The sequence below is a fragment of the Notolabrus celidotus genome, chromosome 11 (genome assembly GCF_009762535.1).
Source record: "Notolabrus celidotus isolate fNotCel1 chromosome 11, fNotCel1.pri, whole genome shotgun sequence".
NCBI lineage: Eukaryota > Metazoa > Chordata > Actinopteri > Labriformes > Labridae > Notolabrus > Notolabrus celidotus.
Window position 1 is genome coordinate 30,108,293 of NC_048282.1, and position 19,374 is coordinate 30,127,666.

At 38.8% G+C, this 19,374-nt stretch overlaps 2 protein-coding genes across 2 annotated transcripts in view; both read right to left on the reverse strand.

Moving 5' to 3' along the window:
- Positions 1-19,351, reverse strand: part of klhl12 (kelch-like family member 12) — a 44,000-nt gene extending 24,649 nt beyond the window's left edge. The window contains exons 1-3 of the mRNA XM_034696507.1: positions 19,186-19,351; positions 17,901-17,988; positions 8,295-8,371 (exon numbers count right to left, since the gene is read on the reverse strand). The gene's annotated coding sequence lies outside the window, so the exon portion shown is untranslated. The remainder of the gene's footprint in view (positions 1-8,294; positions 8,372-17,900; positions 17,989-19,185) is intronic.
- cebpb (CCAAT enhancer binding protein beta) lies at positions 13,676-15,781 on the reverse strand. Its single transcript, XM_034696516.1, has one exon. It carries the CDS (start codon positions 15,552-15,554, stop codon positions 14,676-14,678), a length of 879 nt encoding a protein of 292 aa, XP_034552407.1. The 5' UTR covers positions 15,555-15,781; the 3' UTR covers positions 13,676-14,675.
- Positions 19,352-19,374: the final 23 nt, after the last annotated feature.

Below are 19,374 nucleotides of genomic sequence, written 5' to 3' on the forward strand. Positions count from 1 at the left end.
GTCTCTTCTGAGAATATCAAACTAAGACCAGCAACAGGAAATGTCTTTGTAGTTGTCTATGCTTACTTGAAGCTTAAGGTAGTTTCATATTCAACCTACAGATCTTCAGACTTTGAACTCCATGCAACTAAATGATGAAGCACATTTCACAAATGACTTTGTATTTCTCTGGATTTTGACCTCTCAATAACAAGCAGTGTCTCATTGAGGGCTGCATCAAGCATTTTAAATCCTTGGAGATGGTTTGAGCAGCTGTTTAATGCCCACCAACATTTATATGAACACAACATTCAAAATGAAAGAGAGACAGTCAAAAAGATAAATAATAAAGGATTTAAAAGTATTTAAAGTTTTGAAACACCTTCTCATTCAAGGGTTTGTATTAATTTGAATTATTGTAAACACTGTAGATTAATACCAAATACATCAAAACTATGAAAGAACATATATAGAATTATTTAATGAACAAAAAAGTGTTCAAAAAAACAGAATATGTTTTATATTTTAGATTCTGTAAAGTAGACCCCTTTTTCCTTCATGACAGCTTTGCAGACTCTTGGTATTCTCTCAGTCTGCTTCATGAAGTGGTCTCTTGGAATGGTTTCTAATTAACATGAGCCTTGTCAAGAGTTCATTTGTAGAATGACTTCCTTCTTAATGTGTTTGAGACCATCAGTTGTGTTGTTCAGAGGTAGGGTTAGTACACAGTGGATAGCCCTATTTGACTACTGTTGTAATCCATATTATGGCAAAACCATATTACTTCATAGTTTTGATAATAATGATAATAATAATAATAATACATTTATTTTATATAGCGCTTTTCAAAAACTCAAAGACAATGTACAATTGTTAAAATCAATACAAGCAAAAAAACAAATAACACAGATCAAACAAAACAACAGTACAATCACAAATTTAAAGCTAACTTAAAAAAAGGTGAGTTTTTAAAAGAGATTTGAAAGCTGAAGGGTCAGAGCAGTTTTGGATATGGGAGGGGAGTGAGTTCCAGAGGGTGGGGGACAGCTACTTAGAAGGCTGTGTCCCCCCCAGGTTGATGTCTTCAGTATTAATCTACAATGTCAAAAATAATTAAAATAAATAAAAATGATTGAATGAGGTGTGTCCAAACTTTTGGACTTACTAATCATGTAATACCTCCAGCATCCAGAGCCCCATTGGTGGAGCTGGCACACACAGAAAGCAGTCATGGTGATGATGAAGTAGGCCACAAGGAACATGGCAATGGACTGATAGAGCCCTGCATATATATATATATATATATATATATATATATATATATATTGGAGTTCTATACATTTCATTTGAAGAGAACAGGACAGTGGACAGAGGAGGAAACTGGGAGAGAGCAGGGGGGATAACATGCAGGCTGGAATTGAACCTGAGCCTGCCTGCTATATGGACACATGACTCAACCATTAAGCCAAGCCTGCACACATAATAAAGGACTTTTGATGACTTATCATTGGGCCTGACCACGGATTTAGAAACCGGCCTGTGAAAGCCACCAAACTGCTTCTGTCATTTACAGTCGTTAAGCAGTTAAGGTAATGATGCATCATTATCAATAATGAAATCATCTCATAAAGCTTCTTATTTACAATTAGTGAAGACATTAAGACTGTGGGGGACCCTCCCATCACAGCCCTCCCTGTGTGCAGCTTCAGGGGCAGTCAGGCTGTGATTCTGACAGCGACCATGACATGCTGCGGATTTGATTTGTGATTGGATTTACTCAAGACACATTTTTACAGGAAAGCTTCTATTCTTGGAATTTATTTAATTTTAGCTCTGATTCTAAGGGTCTGTTTTATAAGTTTGTATGTTTTTTTTTAATTTTCTTTAGTTTTTATTTCATTCTATTTTTATCACTTAATTTTGCTTTGCACTTCTTTTTGTTTTTATTGCCCACTGTGAAGCACTTTGTTACCTGTATTGAAAAGTGCTATATAAATAAAGTATTTTATTATAATTACTATTATTATTATTATTGTTGTTACTATTGTTGTTACTTGATGTCTTTATTTCAAACATGTAAAAAAAGTAAAAAACATACAAGTGAAACAGAAGGAATAACAAAAACACAAAATCAATCAATTCCATCAGCAAGCACTGAAACATTATAATTTACATGTGAGAAAAGGAGTAGGAAGAACTAAAAACATATCTAATCCTACTCCTGGACACACAAGGACACCTCTATGAACCGGAGCACAGAGAGGAAGAGACAGAGAGAGAAACTTCTGCTCTAACTGGAGAGCTGGAGAAATGCCATGTTTAGGTGCATCTTCAGAGGAAGTTTACGGCTCTCATTTATTTTAAATTGCATTTTGATATGACCCATGGTCCACACGATATGTTTATAGATAATGCTTAGTATTTGTTGCTTATTTCAAACTCCGTAGTAAAGTTGACTTTCAGTATAGTGTAGGTAGAAGAACATGTAAGTGTTGTCAATGAATAGTGCAAAAACTAATGCACTGCAACTGCTAAGTAATGCACAAAAATGATTCTACATAGAGCATACGCTTACACTGACGTCAGTGGTTGGATCTGAGCTTCTTAAGATTAGCTCAACTATGGTCTTTAATGGGCCCACTCTGTGGAGGTTGATGGTGTTGTTTCCGTGCCAGTTCTCTGGACAATTTCCCAACAAAGAGGCTGAGCTGAGCAGGATCCTCTGTAGGTGATACACTAACTATGACAACTACCTTGTACAACCCCACCTCCAAATAACCAAACCATCCCTTTAAGTCCAGACCAGCTGAAACTGTGTTGGACTGGAAGGTAGGATGCTCTGTGTTCGGTGTCTTCAGCGCCCTATAACACTGAAAGGCCACAGAGAAGGTTTCTTATCGTCGTTTCTTATCTTACCGTCCTCACTAAAGGTGTTTTAAGATCAGTTTTTAATTTCTATCTTTTTATCTTTAATTTTTATCTTTACGTCACACTTCCTCTTTTTGACCTTATATCTTAAATCTTGTAGTCACTTTTCAAGCTCTTGATGTAATAGTTTTGTTTGAACTCATTTATGAAGGGTGCTTTATAAATAAACTTGTTATTAAATTAGTCACAGATAGCTTTGACTTTTGATCATTTAAGTACATTTTGCTGACAACACATCCGCACATGTGAAGGATTTTGAAAGCGTGACTCTACCTGTGACAAAGCTCCTGTGATGAACTTTTGTTTTGCGTCAATTTTGGTGTCCCCTGTGGACAAAGCGGTTCCTCTTATCTCTTAGGTTTTGTTCTGTACTTGTGTAGAGTCTTAGCTGAGAAAAAAGCTCATCCTGCCCTCTTTCAACACTCAAATGTATCACTCATTCAGAATCTTTGCCAAAGAAAACACACAAAAAAGTCTGTTTCTGGAGCCTGCTGTTTATCACTTCTTCTGACACGTACCTCTGGCAGCAGTTTCAGGCATCAAACAGAAGAGTGTAGAAACGGTCATTCTTTATTCTGATCACCTTGTTTACTTTTAAAGAGGCATCAGTGTTAACTTCAGTCTGTTTTGTAACCAGCTATAAACTCATCACAGGAGCTTTAAACACAAGTATTCCGTTGGGATACACAGTTTTTTCTTACAACACGTCAAAACTGTTGCAAACTCTTAGTTACATAAACAACTGTTGTTGTTTTCATGTAACTGCAGCGTCTCTGTCAGAGTCTGGTGTCTTTGCTTTACGTGTGTTGTGACATTCATCCGTGAGCAGTTCCTCTTCCTGTTCCTGCCCCCCCCCCCCCCGGCTGCTGAGGACGACAAACCGTTAGACATCACAGTGACATGCAGGCCCTCCACTGTTATAGGCTAAGTTCATGCATATAGGTCATGGTAGATAAATGCTTCGAGGTTTGAGCTGGTGCTTCCCCCTACGTACGCTTCAAGGACCCGCATACTTCCTCTTGACACAGTCGGAAGAGATGATGACGACATAAGGTCCACATGTAAACAAAGCCCGACCTGCCTGTCAAACCGCAGATGACACCACTGCGTTCTTTTAGGTTTATCGTTTATGTTTGTCTTCACGGCAACTGAGGAGAAGAAACGTCCGCTGCAGCATCCGATGGGTGATTAATTCACTGATGCAACACTGACTCTGTGACCAAAACACGCACATGCCAACCAGTGGTCTTATTATTTGTTTGTTTGTTTCCGAATAGCAGCTGTTTTGGGATTGAGGTGAAAGGTAAGATGCTGTAAACGTGAGGATTGTCACATCGTGGAGAGAAGGTGGGCGGGTGAATGTTTTCACTGCTGCCACCATCATCAACACGCCCTACTTCCTGTTGAGTAATCACTACATATCAAAGCCCACACATAAGTACTACTATGTTGTTTGATATCTGTGATTTAGTGAGTGTACAGTCACTGTACATGACAGTGTACCACTTTGCAGCAACTTGTCAAAAATATTTTTTTCCCCCTCTAGACGTTTTAACGTGCTGTCACATGATCAGAGATAACAGGCTTCACACAGTTTTATCCATCTATCATTTGTTTGAATTACTTCTATTATATCATATAACACAAGTTACTGTGAGATCAACAGGTCATTACAACACAGCACCAATGTTATAGAATCCTAACTCTGTATGATTAATTGTTTATTTCAGGATATCTGCTCTTTTTATTCTGCTTCATGAATCTTATTCACACTGCTTCATTCATCCTGTTTTCACTGATGGTATCTCATTTGTCTGGAGCACTGTCATCACTTTATCATGTTTATCATGTTTACAGGCTGTCTTGTGTTGTTGATAGAGTAAAAGGCGGCAGACTCTCTCACTGTAAAATGTACCTAAGACAGGGGTGTCAAACTCATTTCAGTTCAGGGGCCACATACAGCCAGAGTTGATCTGAAGTGGGCCGGACCAGTAAAATCAGAACATAATAACCTATAAATAACGACAAGTACATTCTGAAAATTTTCTCATTTAATGAACTATCTTTCTTTTCCCATGATGAGTTTCACAGTGGGCCGAATATTTAACTCTTTAAGCCCTGAAACCTGCTGTGAACACACCAAACACACAGGTTACCCATTCATCTGACACACAGAGTGTAATGTTTACTGCAAAAGAGCAGAGATTATAATAATGAAGAAGGTAAAGTTGATTATTTTGGACCCCTCAGCTCCATCATGAACAGTGTGCTTGCTGGACAGTGTTGTATGCAGGGGTGTAGTGCTAGTGTTAGTAGTTAGTGGATCATCTTATAGTGCCCTACAAAGTCTTTATGAATCGACCCCCAGAGGACACATTTGAAGTATTAGTTACTTTTATTGAAAAATTGCAGTTAATGTCTTTCTGTCATTTTTTCATTTTGCAAAGTCGTTCAGCGGGCCGGATTTGAACCTCTGGTGGGCCGGTTTTGGCCCGCGGGCCGCACGTTTGACACCCCTGACCTAAGAGTTGAAACACCTGAGCTAACCGTAGCATATCTATTGAAGTTAAATTAGATTTAAAGGCCTGTAATAACAAAATGTATTTATTTCTCCTATCTAACATATTTATATTAATACATACCAGTTAATAGGTTATCACACGTGGTGTTTATTCTTCTTGTTTTTCAGTTTGTTTGTTTTTGTTATTATGATGATTATTATTGTTTACCTTTTGTATTTGTTTATTTATTTTAAATATTGAACTATTTATTTTACTGTATTTTCCATAGACTGTATAAAATATGGACGTAGTATCCGTGGCGTCACCCATCTGTTTCTGAAGAGCTGTTTTGAGGCCAATCGTCAGCGGCAGCCATATTGCTGCTGTCGAGCAATTGTGACGTAAAGAGGCGGGCTTTGAGCCTCCTCGCCAACAGCTACAGTGTTCCCGCCTGTCAATCAAGTCAGCTGTGCCTCTCATTGGAAGACTCGTAATCTCAATATCTTCGAAAATTGCAGCAATAGAAAAAAATTCACCCCCCGTACAGTGTGTGTTGATCGAGAAATGAGCTATCCAGACTACACTCGTCTTTTGTACCATGCTGTAAACATGTTTATTTCTGCTGTAAAGATCGGCTTTTTTGAATTGGTGTGTATGTGGTTTCCGGTACATCCGGAGCCAGCCTCAAACGGATCCTCGATGCACTGCAGTTTTTAACACTTCCGCATTGGACTCATATTTTTAGACTGGAGGTTGCCGCTTGGTATTTTCACCATTATTATCTTTTTTCTCTTCTCTATTTATTTATGATTTTAATTTATTATTATTTATTATTGTTATTTTCATGAATTAACTTATTTATTCACTTATCTACTTATTTTTTGTTTTCTTGTACAAGAAAAACATCACTTGTTTAAATTGTTTACATTGATCTGTAAAAATTCAAATGTACAGATCTTTATACAATACATATAATACACTGTACTGTATATACAATTCAAAAGCTGTAGCCCCAGCTCCGCTTCATGCATGGTGGGTTTAATTGAAGGTTTTTTGGTTGTCATCCCGATGAGTAAGTATTCCCCTTTTGCCTTACATAGGAGACGTTTTCATTTCTGTAATATTCAGTGTTTTCGATGCTTCGTTGTCAAAATAAAACAGGATGTTAGCCACATCGGCAAAGTGTGTCAGTGCGTCTAGTAATCTAGGAAAGTTTTCAGAGCAGAATTTGAGGAATAGAGCAATGAGCTGCTGAACTTTCAATACTGATGGGAACTTCTGCACCTCGAAAGACTCAGTATGTTTTATATTTGTATGCTAAATGGACTTGTGCTTATAGTAAAGCTTTCCTAGTATTTCTGAACACTCAAAGTGCTTTTAGACTACATGTCACATTCACCCATTCACACATCATTCACACACTGATGACACAGGTTGCTGTAGTAAGAGACTGACAGTATGAGCTAATCACATTCATACACACTCACACACCACTGATCATGTCACCAGGAGCAATTTGGGGTTCAGTGTCTTGTCCAAGGACACTTCGGCAAGTAGCTGCAGGAGCTGGGATTGAACAGCCGACTTCCAATTGGGCAACAACCGACCCTACCACTGATCCACAGCTGCCTCGACTAGTATAAAGTTCTTCTGAGATGACCCTGATGACTGAGAGGTATCATGCTTTGTGACTGTACATCTATAGTTTTGGGAAAATGTTTCCTGTTTATCATTTGATATCTCTGACCGATGAAAAGCAAACTTTTGTTCAACGCTGGAGGTAAAATTACAGCTGAAATGAAACAAAATTTAAAGAATTGGAGTTAACTTGAGGAGTGAACCAATTAACTCTATTTACCCCTGGTCAGAAAATATATGATATTCTTATTCTTATCAATCAACAGCTGTAGTTGCTTGTTACTTTACACATCATATGATCAGCCTGTCAAATTTTGTGTTTAATTTATGTTACCAAAAGTGTATTAAGGTGTGTTTTCTCTACCTCAACCTGCCACAACGTTTCAATGACATGCAACTTCTATCACACTTAATATAAATCCATAAATGCAGCCTGCATAATATCACTGAGCGTTGGTATTCATTTTTATATCCAATCATTTTTTGGTAGCATTTGTGTGCAAAGCTCATTCCACAGTTTAAAAACTGGATTTTGTGTAACAATTCTGCATATCTGCAGCGTTGTGTTGCTACTTATTAATAAACAACTTGTTTCCACCTACTGTTCTGCTTTATTTTAGGAATAAATTATGAAAAACTATTGAAAATAATTACAATTTGATCATATTTTGACATTTTAGAGAAGCAGGTGTCACTTTTGAATTCATTTTCTGAGAAAGAGATACAAATATATCTAAATATATTGGTTTTTTTTTCTAGGAGACATTTTAATGTACTCACAGGAACTTATTCCTCAAACCAAAACTAAAATGAAATCTTATTCCGTCGTACTTATAACATGAGACTACCGGAATTAAAAAACAAGCAACAAGTGAAGTGATGTTCGGCTTCATTTACATGGTCATGTGTTCACTGATTCACTAATGACACAGCTTACTCTTCTCACTGTGGAAACATCTGTTGATCTCTCTGCATCAGGGATCCATTTAATGTACGCACAGCTCCAGTGTACAGAGATGAACTCATCATGTACGAGTATTTCTCTTATAATGAACCTAACTCCCATTTTGCAAGATAGCCTGGTGTTACACAAGACATGGGCAGTGACACTTGCTGTGTAGTGACCGCAAGTCACTTCTGCACGTCAGTTTTGCGTTTTCACAGTCATCTGCAGCAAAAATTGCAGAAGTTAAAACGATGTTGAAATCTGGGTGCACCTCAAGACAGATCATGTTCTGGTCCATTTACCGTAGCTGAGGCTGCCTGATTTCCCGTCACAACCCCATGGTCCGGATATCCGCTGTCCCTTTCACTTCGAGGAGGAACTGTAAATGAACAAACAAAATCACAGAGTTAAATTAGCCCATACTGAGAAATCTCACTTTTTAATATCTGTTTAACTCAAGGAAAAGAGATGACACGCAGCTGGCTATTTTGGATGGAGTCTTTCAAGATCTTTCCAAGATCTAAACTTTCGTCATTGGTCTGGAACTGACCAGATTTACTTTAGTGAAGCAACTTTTACTTAATAATCAAACTCAACGTTGAAAGGATCTATTTGGTTATGAGTAAGAGGAGGTTCTTTAGGAATTGCCTGCAAGAAAGACTTTCCAATATTACTTCCTGGAAGATAATCTACGCCCTCTTGCTCAAACACTTCACAAACACAGATTCTGAAATGGGAGAAAAAACCCCAGAGCACCTCTTCAAACCTTATTTTATCAAATAATGACTTGCAGCAAAATTGTGTTCTATCAATTGCTCAACAGTAGATCAGTTAGAGTATCACTGGATTAAATATAACTATACATTTATATGAAGGTAATTAAGACATTAAGGGAAAAATGTGCAAAAGACATGCAATTAGAAAACATTACAGGACCGAGCATTGAACCTTGAGGTACCCCTCTACTTAACTGTTATCAAGTAGATGTAAAATAACAAACAGCAAGACATCTTTTTTATAAGGGATAAAAGAGAAACCATGAGACAGATTATCAGTGTAAGATAAGCCCGCTGATCATTTTCTGCTACATTATCAACAAACACCATCATCATAAAACCAACAATGACTTTGTCTTTCTAACATGTTTTATCAATGCAGCCGACTCCTGTTGTCTTTTATCTGCTGTTCTCTGCTGTCAAAACACACCAGTGGGCCACACTGATGGCTTGGCTCTGTCGCTACTATAAAAATGAGCAATTTATTTTATTTTGACTCACTTCCACATACACATCCCTCCTGGTAGAAACTCATCTGAGTATCAAATATATCTAAATCAGTGGCTTAGAATTTGTGCTGTCAGGGTTAAGGCGATAATTGCGATACAAAGGTCTAAAATGAATGCATTGTTATTATCATTATTTAAAGCATGTACTAGTCTGTCCCTTTTGGCACACTGCAGTTAAGCCACCACATTGTCTTCCTCCTTCTGGTTGCTGTGATGGAAAATAACATCTCACTTTAAAAAACTCCCAGACGGCTCAGTTGGCAAATCAAAAGTAATATGCGCTTGGTGTCAAACAAGTCATAGTTTTCTACCTTAAACATGATCAGCTATTAAAGTTGTGATGTTTTTTTGTAACGAAACTGCAAATCTTACTTTGTGATTTCAAAATAGTTGAAGGAAACACACAACTATTTACAGAATTTAAAAGAAGAAAAAAAGAATTAACTAAATAGATTACATCGCTTTGAGGTTAACTGCCCAGCCCTAGTTTGAGCTACCATACAGGTGCAGCTAATCCGAGTGATGTCAGTAGGAAAACAAAATAAACGCATCACAAAAGCCGATAGAGGACTATTTTGGATTGTTGGAATCAACATAGAGCTTTGGATGACATAACTTTGTAGGTGAGAGTTTCATGTCATCGCATTCATTCGATTCCCAAATAAAGACACGGGTTAGAATCGCTCCCCACTGTTAATATAGACTGACTATAAATGTGTTGGAGTGTTATTTGATAAGAAAAAACCTCAACCCACTTGTAGTGACTGTCCTTGGCCTTTGCTTTCAATCACTACAAGTGGGGGGTGATGTGGATGTTCCCTATGCATATCCTTTAAACAATCAAATGTATCACTCAATCAGGATTTTTGTACTTATGACCGACTGTTTGGCAATGCAAAATAATAGAAATTTCAAACGTGGTTGAAAATGCTGTTGATTAGCTGTTAAAATTCAGTGATTAATTTCAATTACAAAAGTACGGAAGAGGATACGGGCCACTGAAAAAAAAAAAAAAAAAAGGGTCAAAACTTTTTTTTTAATTATTATTATGAGAAAAAAGGAAGAATTCTGACTTTAAAGTCAGAATTCTGAGATTTAAGTCAGAATTCTGAGAATAAAGTCAGAATTTTGAGAATAAAGTCAGAATTCTGACTTTAATCTCAGAATTCTGAGAATAAAGTCAGAATTCTGAGAAAAAAGTCAGAGTTCTGACTTTAATCTCAGAATTCTGACTTTAAAGTCAGAATTCTGACTTTTTTCTCAGAATAATAATAATAAAAAAAAAATTTTGACCCTTTTTTTTTTTTTTTTTTTTCAGTGGCCCTAATCCTCTTCCGTACAAAAGTCACTTGACATTCTTATGTGGAATATTTCCCATCAAATGCACTTCGGACTCCTGTTAGAATGGAGTACGGTGTTAATACAGTGCCCAGAAGTGTGATGAAATTGCTGAGCTTTCAAAGGGTGTGAATCATATTGTGTGACCTTATTTCCAAAGTTGCACGACTTTGATAAATTAGAATCCAATGAAACAGGCCAGAAGAACACACAGACAGTTTGACTTTTGAGTACATGATGAATGACACTGGATAGAGCCAGCCTTTTCTGATTAAGATGCGAAAGAGGAACATTTCAAAATGAATTTACTGAAAAAATAAGATTGTGTTATTTGTTGTTGTTTGTTTCACAATGGTTGTGATAAGTTGTCCTAGCAGCACAATGTTCCTGAAGTGTTTGTCATTAAAAATAAAGGAAACTGGTTGAGTGGTTCCTTGAACTAGGTAGGGTGGCCTCATATGAACCACTTTTCTATAGACAGACTAACAGGTGGAATGATTATCTTTTAAAGTGGAAGAGTTACCAGATCTTTCTTATCAATTAACAGGGACACAGTATACGTTTTATTATCATGTTTTTAAAAAAGAAAAATCCATTTGTGCTTTTGTTTATTTTCATTATCACAATTTTGTTGCAGTTTTGTCTATTTTATTATTTTATTTTTTCTGTTTGCTGACTGAAGCAGATACACAATTGTTTTCTGTTTTAGGCATTTCTGAATATCTGTAAATGTATGAATGTTGTAAAAAGATGAAAAAAAAATTGTAAATCATAAAAAAAAAAATAAAGAAAACTCTTGCACACAGTCCAACTTGCAAAAAATACATTAATGTCAACATTTCAGTCCTCGACCTTCATACATACCAAACAGTTGCCAATGAATGTATTTTCTGCAAGTTGGACAGTGTGCCAGAGTTTTGTAATTGTTTAATAATCTTGCTCTTCTCGTACACAACTGTCCCATGAAGTAGTTGTGCAAATCCTTTTCTACACTTATGTCATGAACTGCTTTCAAATGAGCTAACAAAATAATAATTGATGATTATTAAGTGTTTTGTCTATTATATTGCCAGAAAATAGTTCACGTGTGTGTGATCGATTTCAACAGAAAAAAGTGAGATCTTCTAAGTCTCTTGTTTTTTCAAAAAACAAAACGACAAAGAAAAGTATCAAACTCTCGCAGAAACTAGAAAAGCTATTTATTTTATTCTCTTATTTAAATCAAATATGGTGGTAGCTTTATTGTTGAGATGATGCTGATTAATGTAGTGTTGCAGTGAATGCCACATGTTGCTGAATGAGCTTATGTGTGAAGATGCAACAACACCTTTAATCTATCTGTTTGGTTCCATGTTCATGATGCAATTTCATATCAACATCCTCTTGGTATGTGGCACTATCAGCAAGAAAAACACAGAGGCTTCATTAAAAAAAGAAATCTATCTACTTTCTGACCAACTTGGAAAACACAGAGTGAAAAAAAGATTGTTGGGGAGGAGTGTTTCGGGGAACGAAAAACACTCCAGTTCAGTGCAAATCTTCCATTTCTCAACCACTAATATAGACAGCAGAACATTAGAATGACAGGTGTGTGTGTGTGTGTGTGTGTGTGTGTGTGTGTGTGTGTGTGTGTGTGTGTGTGTGTGTGTGTGTGTGTGTGTGTGTGTGTGTTTGTGTTTGTATTGCGTTATCAGAGGAGTTTTTTAGGAGGACAGTTGGCCTGTGGAGGGGCTATGATGCAACAAGGACTTTACGGACAGACACTGCCCATTGACGGTAAAATGTGGAGAGGGGGCTGGGCTAAACTTTGAAGAAAAGAGGTCATCCTGTGTGGGAATTTCCCTCTCTCCTGTTAGCATGGGAGCCAAGAACACGGAGAAGACTGCGCGTGGGGCTCCAATCGGAAACAAGGGGTCATCGAAGAAAAAATCCTGAGAATGTTTGAATGAATCTTTGCCAATGTTGACAGCTAGAGCAAGATCTGTGCCCAAAACATCTCTTTGGAGAGTCAAATGTTAAATTACTCACACATTGTTGGAGACAATACTCTGTTTCTGCAGCTGTGTTAGAAAAAATACAACTCCTTAAGAAATCTGTAAAGAAATGATCATGTGTACTCTGTTTTACTTTAAATGTTGTACGCAGTAAAGCCTAAAGCCAGGCCACATCTCCTCACAGCTATTGTCTTGTACAAGAAGGATAACAATGTCTTATTTAGATGTGGGTGTAGCATTCTTCAAGTGATGATGTGTTGGAAAGAGGGGACGTTGCACAACATTTTCAAAGCTTAACTGTTCCATCATTGAGTGTGTTGAAATATCCAGCATTTTTAAAATGTCATCCCTCACTGCACAAACAGTTTTTACTCCTAATCTAGAGGATACGACTCGACTTTTCAGGGCTAAAATGTTCAATTTGTCCCCTATTAAGAAACTAGCTGAGGCGCTTTTTTCTCCTCTCTCTGTTTTTTGAAGTTCCCACCCTGAATTGTGACGGATTACACGCACAAATCCCACCATGCCTCTGTTTTTATCCTCTCTGTCTGGGGTTTGCTCTGCTTGTGACAGGTTTCATTCTGTGCACACACTAAAATGCAGTCTAAGGGCTTGGTAAATTCCACCGCAAACCAATTGTTGACTTACCTATCATGTTTGTTGTAACCCTTTTTTTGTCACTCCCAGTTCTTAACGTCTACATTTCTCCCACTTGAGGGTTTCGTCGGGTTTATTTAGGATTATCTCTTGTTAGTCAGTCAGGTCTTCTTGGCTGTAGACCTGAGGTGGCGCGAGGAGGTTAGTTGCTGATTAATTTTTGTGCAACCTTGAACCCCTCTGTGGGCCAGTGGACCCAGCAGACTATTGACAGAGCCGTGTGCTAAAGATAAAGCTAACATTTCTGTGCTGCGTGCAGTGTGACTTAGTCTTTTTTTTCTTTTTGCTGCTCTCAGCAGTATCGTTTCAGTATAAATTTGGCTGGGTGTATTTTGGGATTTGAGGACTTTGGCGTCAAATCAATGAGTAAACAGAAGAATTCAAACAGCAGTAAAGAGTTACACATTACTTGTGTAGATAGTCTGTTGTTTGCTTTTATTGAACAAATGATTTTGAAAAAGAACCCCATCTTTTATTGTATTTTGTGGTAACAGAAAATCCTATTTCACACATACGCCCTTTACTCCACTCTCCAAACCAAGGAGGTTTCTTCTACTTACAACGACCAAAACAGCTTCCTCTGCTTTGAGAAACCTTAAATGATCATTTATTGGAATATTTTTTATTTGATGGATTCAAAAATGTCTGTTGGTTTACTGTGATGGTTAAATAAAAAATATGTCAAAGAGGCACTGAATATCTACAGTATGTCGATGTCTGTATCAAATTTTGCAAATCACATTAAGACTGCTAATTCTCCCCATGGCTGAGCCAATCCTCATCTGCAGTATGTTGTATTTGACGTATAATGTAACACACATTCTGACTATCATGGGTGCAAATATTAAGGGGGGAAAATAACACACCCCTGTCTGTCTGTCTGTCTGAGCCTTCACCAGCTTTGAACTACAGAAATAAAGAAATTACAGATGAAATTCTTTAGACAAAGTATAAATCTGTTTAATTCAATAAAATATCAAGTACAATTAAAGCATTTCCCGTTTTAATATTAAATAATTAGACTTATTTCATTCATTGCCAATACTATTACAAAGAGTTGCATCATTTCACTGCAGCACAACTCTTCCCTTGACAACCCCTTGCTCCAGTTACACAAAAATGTAGAAATTCACTCGCATGTATGTAAAACCTGCACAGAAATACTGCATACACAAAAAAATTACATCTGAGAATGAAAGCTGAGGTGACATGTGAAGAATCGTGAATGATTGCGCAATCCATGCACCCACTCCTTCAGTCCCCCCACTCAAAGTGTCCTTGTAAACTGGTGGTCTTCACCTGTGAAGCGTACCGTTGCTCAGTGGATCACCTCTGGCTATTAAAGTCCATCAATGATTAGACAAGCTGGCCCCGGAGGACCGCGCGGAGCCTCTCTCTGCAGGAGGTCTCTAACATTGTCCGGTGGCAGAGAGCAGGTTACGCAGGGTGGCGAGCTCTCTGGACAGCTGCTCCACGCGCTTTTGTAAACGATCGTTCTCTGCAGCCAGTTCCAGCACTTTATGTTGAGTCTCCAAGTTGCGCATTTTGGCTTTGTCTCTGCTCTTCCTCACAGCGAGGTTGTTCCTCTCCCTCCTCATCCTGTACTCGTCACTGTCCTTATCCGGGCGTTTCTTCGCCTTCCCGCTGGACATCTTGCCACTGTGCGAGGGTGACCTGCTTTTACCTGACGGGGCAGGTGTGCCGGGCGGGCTGGAGCAGGTTGAGGAAGCAGAGGAGATGTTTCCAAGACTTCCACTGGTGGATTGATAATGAAGGTAAGACCTCATGTCAAACCCCGACGACCCGTTCTCCATCTTCACTGCTTCTTGGCTGTCGTCTCTCTCAGCAGCAGCAGCAGCAGCAGCGGCAGCAGCAGCTCTGTATCGGAGTTCAGGGCTGAGCACACTATCCACGCGGGTCTCCTCCAGCTCAGTGTAACCCAGCGCGTAAGGCTCCCTGGGGTCCCTCAAGTTGTCGCACTGACTCGTCTCCAGCTCGTTCAGCAGGGAGTAGTTCTTGTAGTTCTGCAAAGCTGCAACCCTCTTGATCTTGTTCTCAGCAAGGAATTCAGAGTAAACGTCCCCCTGTTGCTGCTGCTGCTGCTGCGGACAGTGCAAAGTGGAGTCCAGGTACACACTGAAGTCTATCGCTCTCTCACGCTCCTCAATGCCCAGCTCCGTCATCGAGTCTCCGAGCCTCCAGTAAGAGCCGCCGCTGATGGGACTGATAATGCTGTCTCTGTTGTGGATAGCAAAGCTGCCCTCGTCGTAGAAGCCGGCCACTGCCATGGATCTTAACACCCGCCGGATTGCAGGAGCATGGAGGGCTAAGATGAGACGCCCTGAGTTTGTTGGTCTTTTCCTTTTACAGTTGCCTCAGTTATGAAAAAGTGCGTCTCGAGTGTCGAGATGTTTGAGTTTAAATCCCCCGTGTCACAGCCTGTGACTGACAGCGTGCAGAGAAAATACTGAGGAGGCAGGCAGCATGGATAGGGAGGAATTGACAGATCTTCCAGTCTCGAGGGGTTTTATTACGCGCGGGGGGCGGGGCTCAGGTGTGTGACGCGCAGCGAGGAGCCAACTGGACAACCTGTGCTACTTCTTTAAAGACCTTACCCGCATTAAAGCTTTTCTTTCGGAACATCACAGGAAATATCGGGTTTATGTGTATCCTGTCTGACTGTCTGCTGTGGCATATACTTTGGGTGACAGCAAGGGCATGGAAGGAGGATATGTAACCTTAGTGGTTGTTTATCAAAACAGGAAAGAAAACAGAAAGAAAAAGAACAAATTCAAAGTCTTAGCAGACTCATAAACCAGAGCAAAATGAAAGCAGTCAAGACAAAATATGGTGAGTATTGTTAACCAGCTCTTGATGACAGCAGTTCATCTATGTACGCCCTCTACAGTCACAACTTTTCAACTACATTAATGGAAAAATCCAACTTTGTAAGTGTTCCATATTTTAAAGGTTTGGGTTTAAAAAAGGAAGCCAGGACCTTTCTCCAAAACAGTGTTTCAAATAACACCAGCAGACTCTTTTGAGTATGTGTGTGTGTGTGTGTGTGTGTGTGTGTGTGTGTGTGTGTGTGTGTGTGTGTGTGTGTGTGTGTGTGTGTGTGTGTGTGTGTGTGTATGTGTGAGAAGCACAATCACCAATATTGCATGAGGGGGAAACAGTGGGTTCTAACCTGGTAATGAATAAATACAAAAAAGAAAGAAGTAATAACCGCACACAACGACTTGTCTCAGGCATAAACAAGTCTTAGCATCACATACACGTACCCAGTAGGTCTACAGAGCCAAATGCACACAGGTTGTTCATCACAGTACTCTCCGCTCTTGTGCAACACACTTCAATTTGTCAATCAAAGCAGTGTTTGGGTTTTAAGTGAGGTCTTACTGCCACCTTGTGTTCAGCTGAAGGAGTGCAGATAAAGAAAACATTCCAGCAGCAGTTGGCTTTGAGTGTCTCTCTATTAACATTTTACCTGGTTTACAGCCAAGAGCACTTGATATTTGTTTGCGAATGTATTCAAAATATCTTTCTTTTTCCAGAAATACACAAAGTTTTTCCACCCCTTAACAGTAAATGCATTCCCAGAATAAGCACGGACTGCTGTTTCAGTTTCATTCTTTCTTTCTTTTTTGATTAATTGTTATCTGCGGTTAGCAAACACACACACACACACACACACACGCGCGCGCACACACACACACACACACTCACACATACATACACAATTACATTTAACTGACTCACAAGCTGTTATGTATCCATGTGATTCCCCTCTGAGTTTCAAATGCAGACATCACGTTAGCTTCTCACACAAGTGTATTGCATTCACACTTATGAAAAAAAATAAACATCTGCAGTTTTTCTGAATTAACGAGATCTGCGCCTATGGGAAGCTATCCAGTATTTCATTCATTTCGACAAGTTATGCCCCCTACATATCAGAGAGGCTGGAAAGTTACCTCCAATATTCCAGAACCACCCCTGTCAATGTTGCTCTCACCCCCCATCATACCCACAAACAAAAAGGGAAGATAAAAGAGAAAAACATCATTCAACTTCAAAAAGTCCTCCACTCAGCGAACCCTCCATAACCCAGTAACCTCTGCCCTACTACTGCTGCATGAGCTCATACCACACATGCACACACCCATATACACAGGACACATTATATATGACTCACACATACATTAACAAACACACACTCTCTTTTACTTTTATTTCACTAATTTAGTTTATCTTATTTTCTTTATTCTTTAGTTCTTTTTCCTTTCTATACCTCTTTATTTTCTCTACTTCCTTATTCCTTTACTTATTTAGTTTTGGTGCCTTGGTCCACAGTATCCTGTAACCCTTTCAGTCCTTTGCCTCTCTACACCTCCTTCCACCACAGATCTATCAATGGATAGAAAAGGGTAAAAAACAAAACAAAACTTGAACTATCCCACCTCGACCTTAAGTCTGGAGAGAGATGTTAGAAAGAGGATCCAGGGAGCCTGGGTAAAGGGCCTGTTAGGGTTGGAGCTCACCCCTTCCAGGTGAGTACATTTACCTCAACCTACTATCCTATTTTCATGAGGAAGACGAGAAAGAAAGGAGATCAATGGTTTACCCTTTACCTTTGTTTTGGGATTATTTCTCTTCATCCAAATCCAACGAGTTCTTCTGGCTGCTTGACCTGACATCTCCTTCACTGCCCTTTGCACACTGTCAAAGGGGGTAAAAAAGGATAAAATAAAGGGGTAAGGATAGAGGATAAAATGGATAACTTGTACACTCTGCTATTTTTGACAGTTATCTTAAAATCAGTTAAAATCCTGCTGATGGTTTATAAAGCACTGAATGGTTTAGGCCCAAAATACATTGCTGATCTGCTGCTACTTTATGAACCATCTGGACCTCTGAGGTCATCAGGTACTGGTCTGCTTTCCATTCCTAGAGTCAGAACGAAACATGGTGAAGCAGGGTTTAGTCATTATGCACCACATATCTGGAACGAACTCCCTGAAAGCTGTAGGTCTGCTCCAACTCACACCTCTTTTAAATCAAAGACTATTTGCCACTGCCTTCCTATCTTAGTTTATTTTAACTCGCTTTAAATGCAAATTTTCAATTTACTTTTAATATTTCTAATTTTCCTTTTTTTCCCTATACTTTATCATATATGTCATTTTAATTGTGTTCTTTTATGCTTGTCTGAATGTTTCCAATGCTTTTAATGTTTTAATGTAAAGCACATTGAGTTGCCCTTGTGTATGAAATGTGCTATACAAATAAAGCTGCCTTGCCTTGCCTTAATTTGTGAATCACTTTTGGGTTCCTTTACACCAGCAACATTAAATTAAAACTGCTGCCTCATGCACCAATTGACACTACAACACACACACGGGCCATTCTGCCTGTTTTGGCTCATAATATCCAAACTAAAATAATGAATTTAGTACCTGTAATCTACTTTTATTGGAGCTTATTTAACATAAATACATGTATTTAGCTTAAAGCAGCTAAGTTAACTTGGCTGGACAGCAGAAACTTAGCAACAAGTGTTGGGGAAGGGTTTATGGTAAATGCTTTACTCTTCAAACCTTCTTTTCATTGAATTGACACTTAGGTATAATGTGTTGGGTTTACAGTGTAGTGACATGGAGACAAAGTTAAGGAAGAACACAAGGTTTTAAAGTTTTAAGTACCTCATGACAGGAAGCCAAAATGCTAACATCAGCCACCATTACAAAGTTCAGCTGTAGAAGCAAACAGGGTTTCATTAAACGCTCATAAAAGTATGTTTAAATAAGGGGAGAGCGACTTGTTTTCGTTTTCTTAAGTAAAATAGTTTCATGTTGTTGAGGAAATGTTTTTAATATTGAATTCATTGCTGTATTTAGCCGTTAACGCCTCACCAACCGTTGCTGCTGTCTTCTTTTAGCTGTGACCATACAGTCTATGGCTGTGACACATCAAATCTGAGGGGTGACAGATGTCGCCGTAACACCTGCTCTGGCATTGAATGTACCTCATGTCACATACCGTACACTCACACGCGCGCACACACACACACACACAAACACACGCACACAGAGAGCTCTATCTGCT

Excerpts from the sequence above, each read along its gene's own strand:
- cebpb (XM_034696516.1), bottom strand. The coding sequence starts at position 15,554 with ATGGCAGTGGCCGGCTTCTACGACGAGGGCAGCTTTGCTATCCACAAC.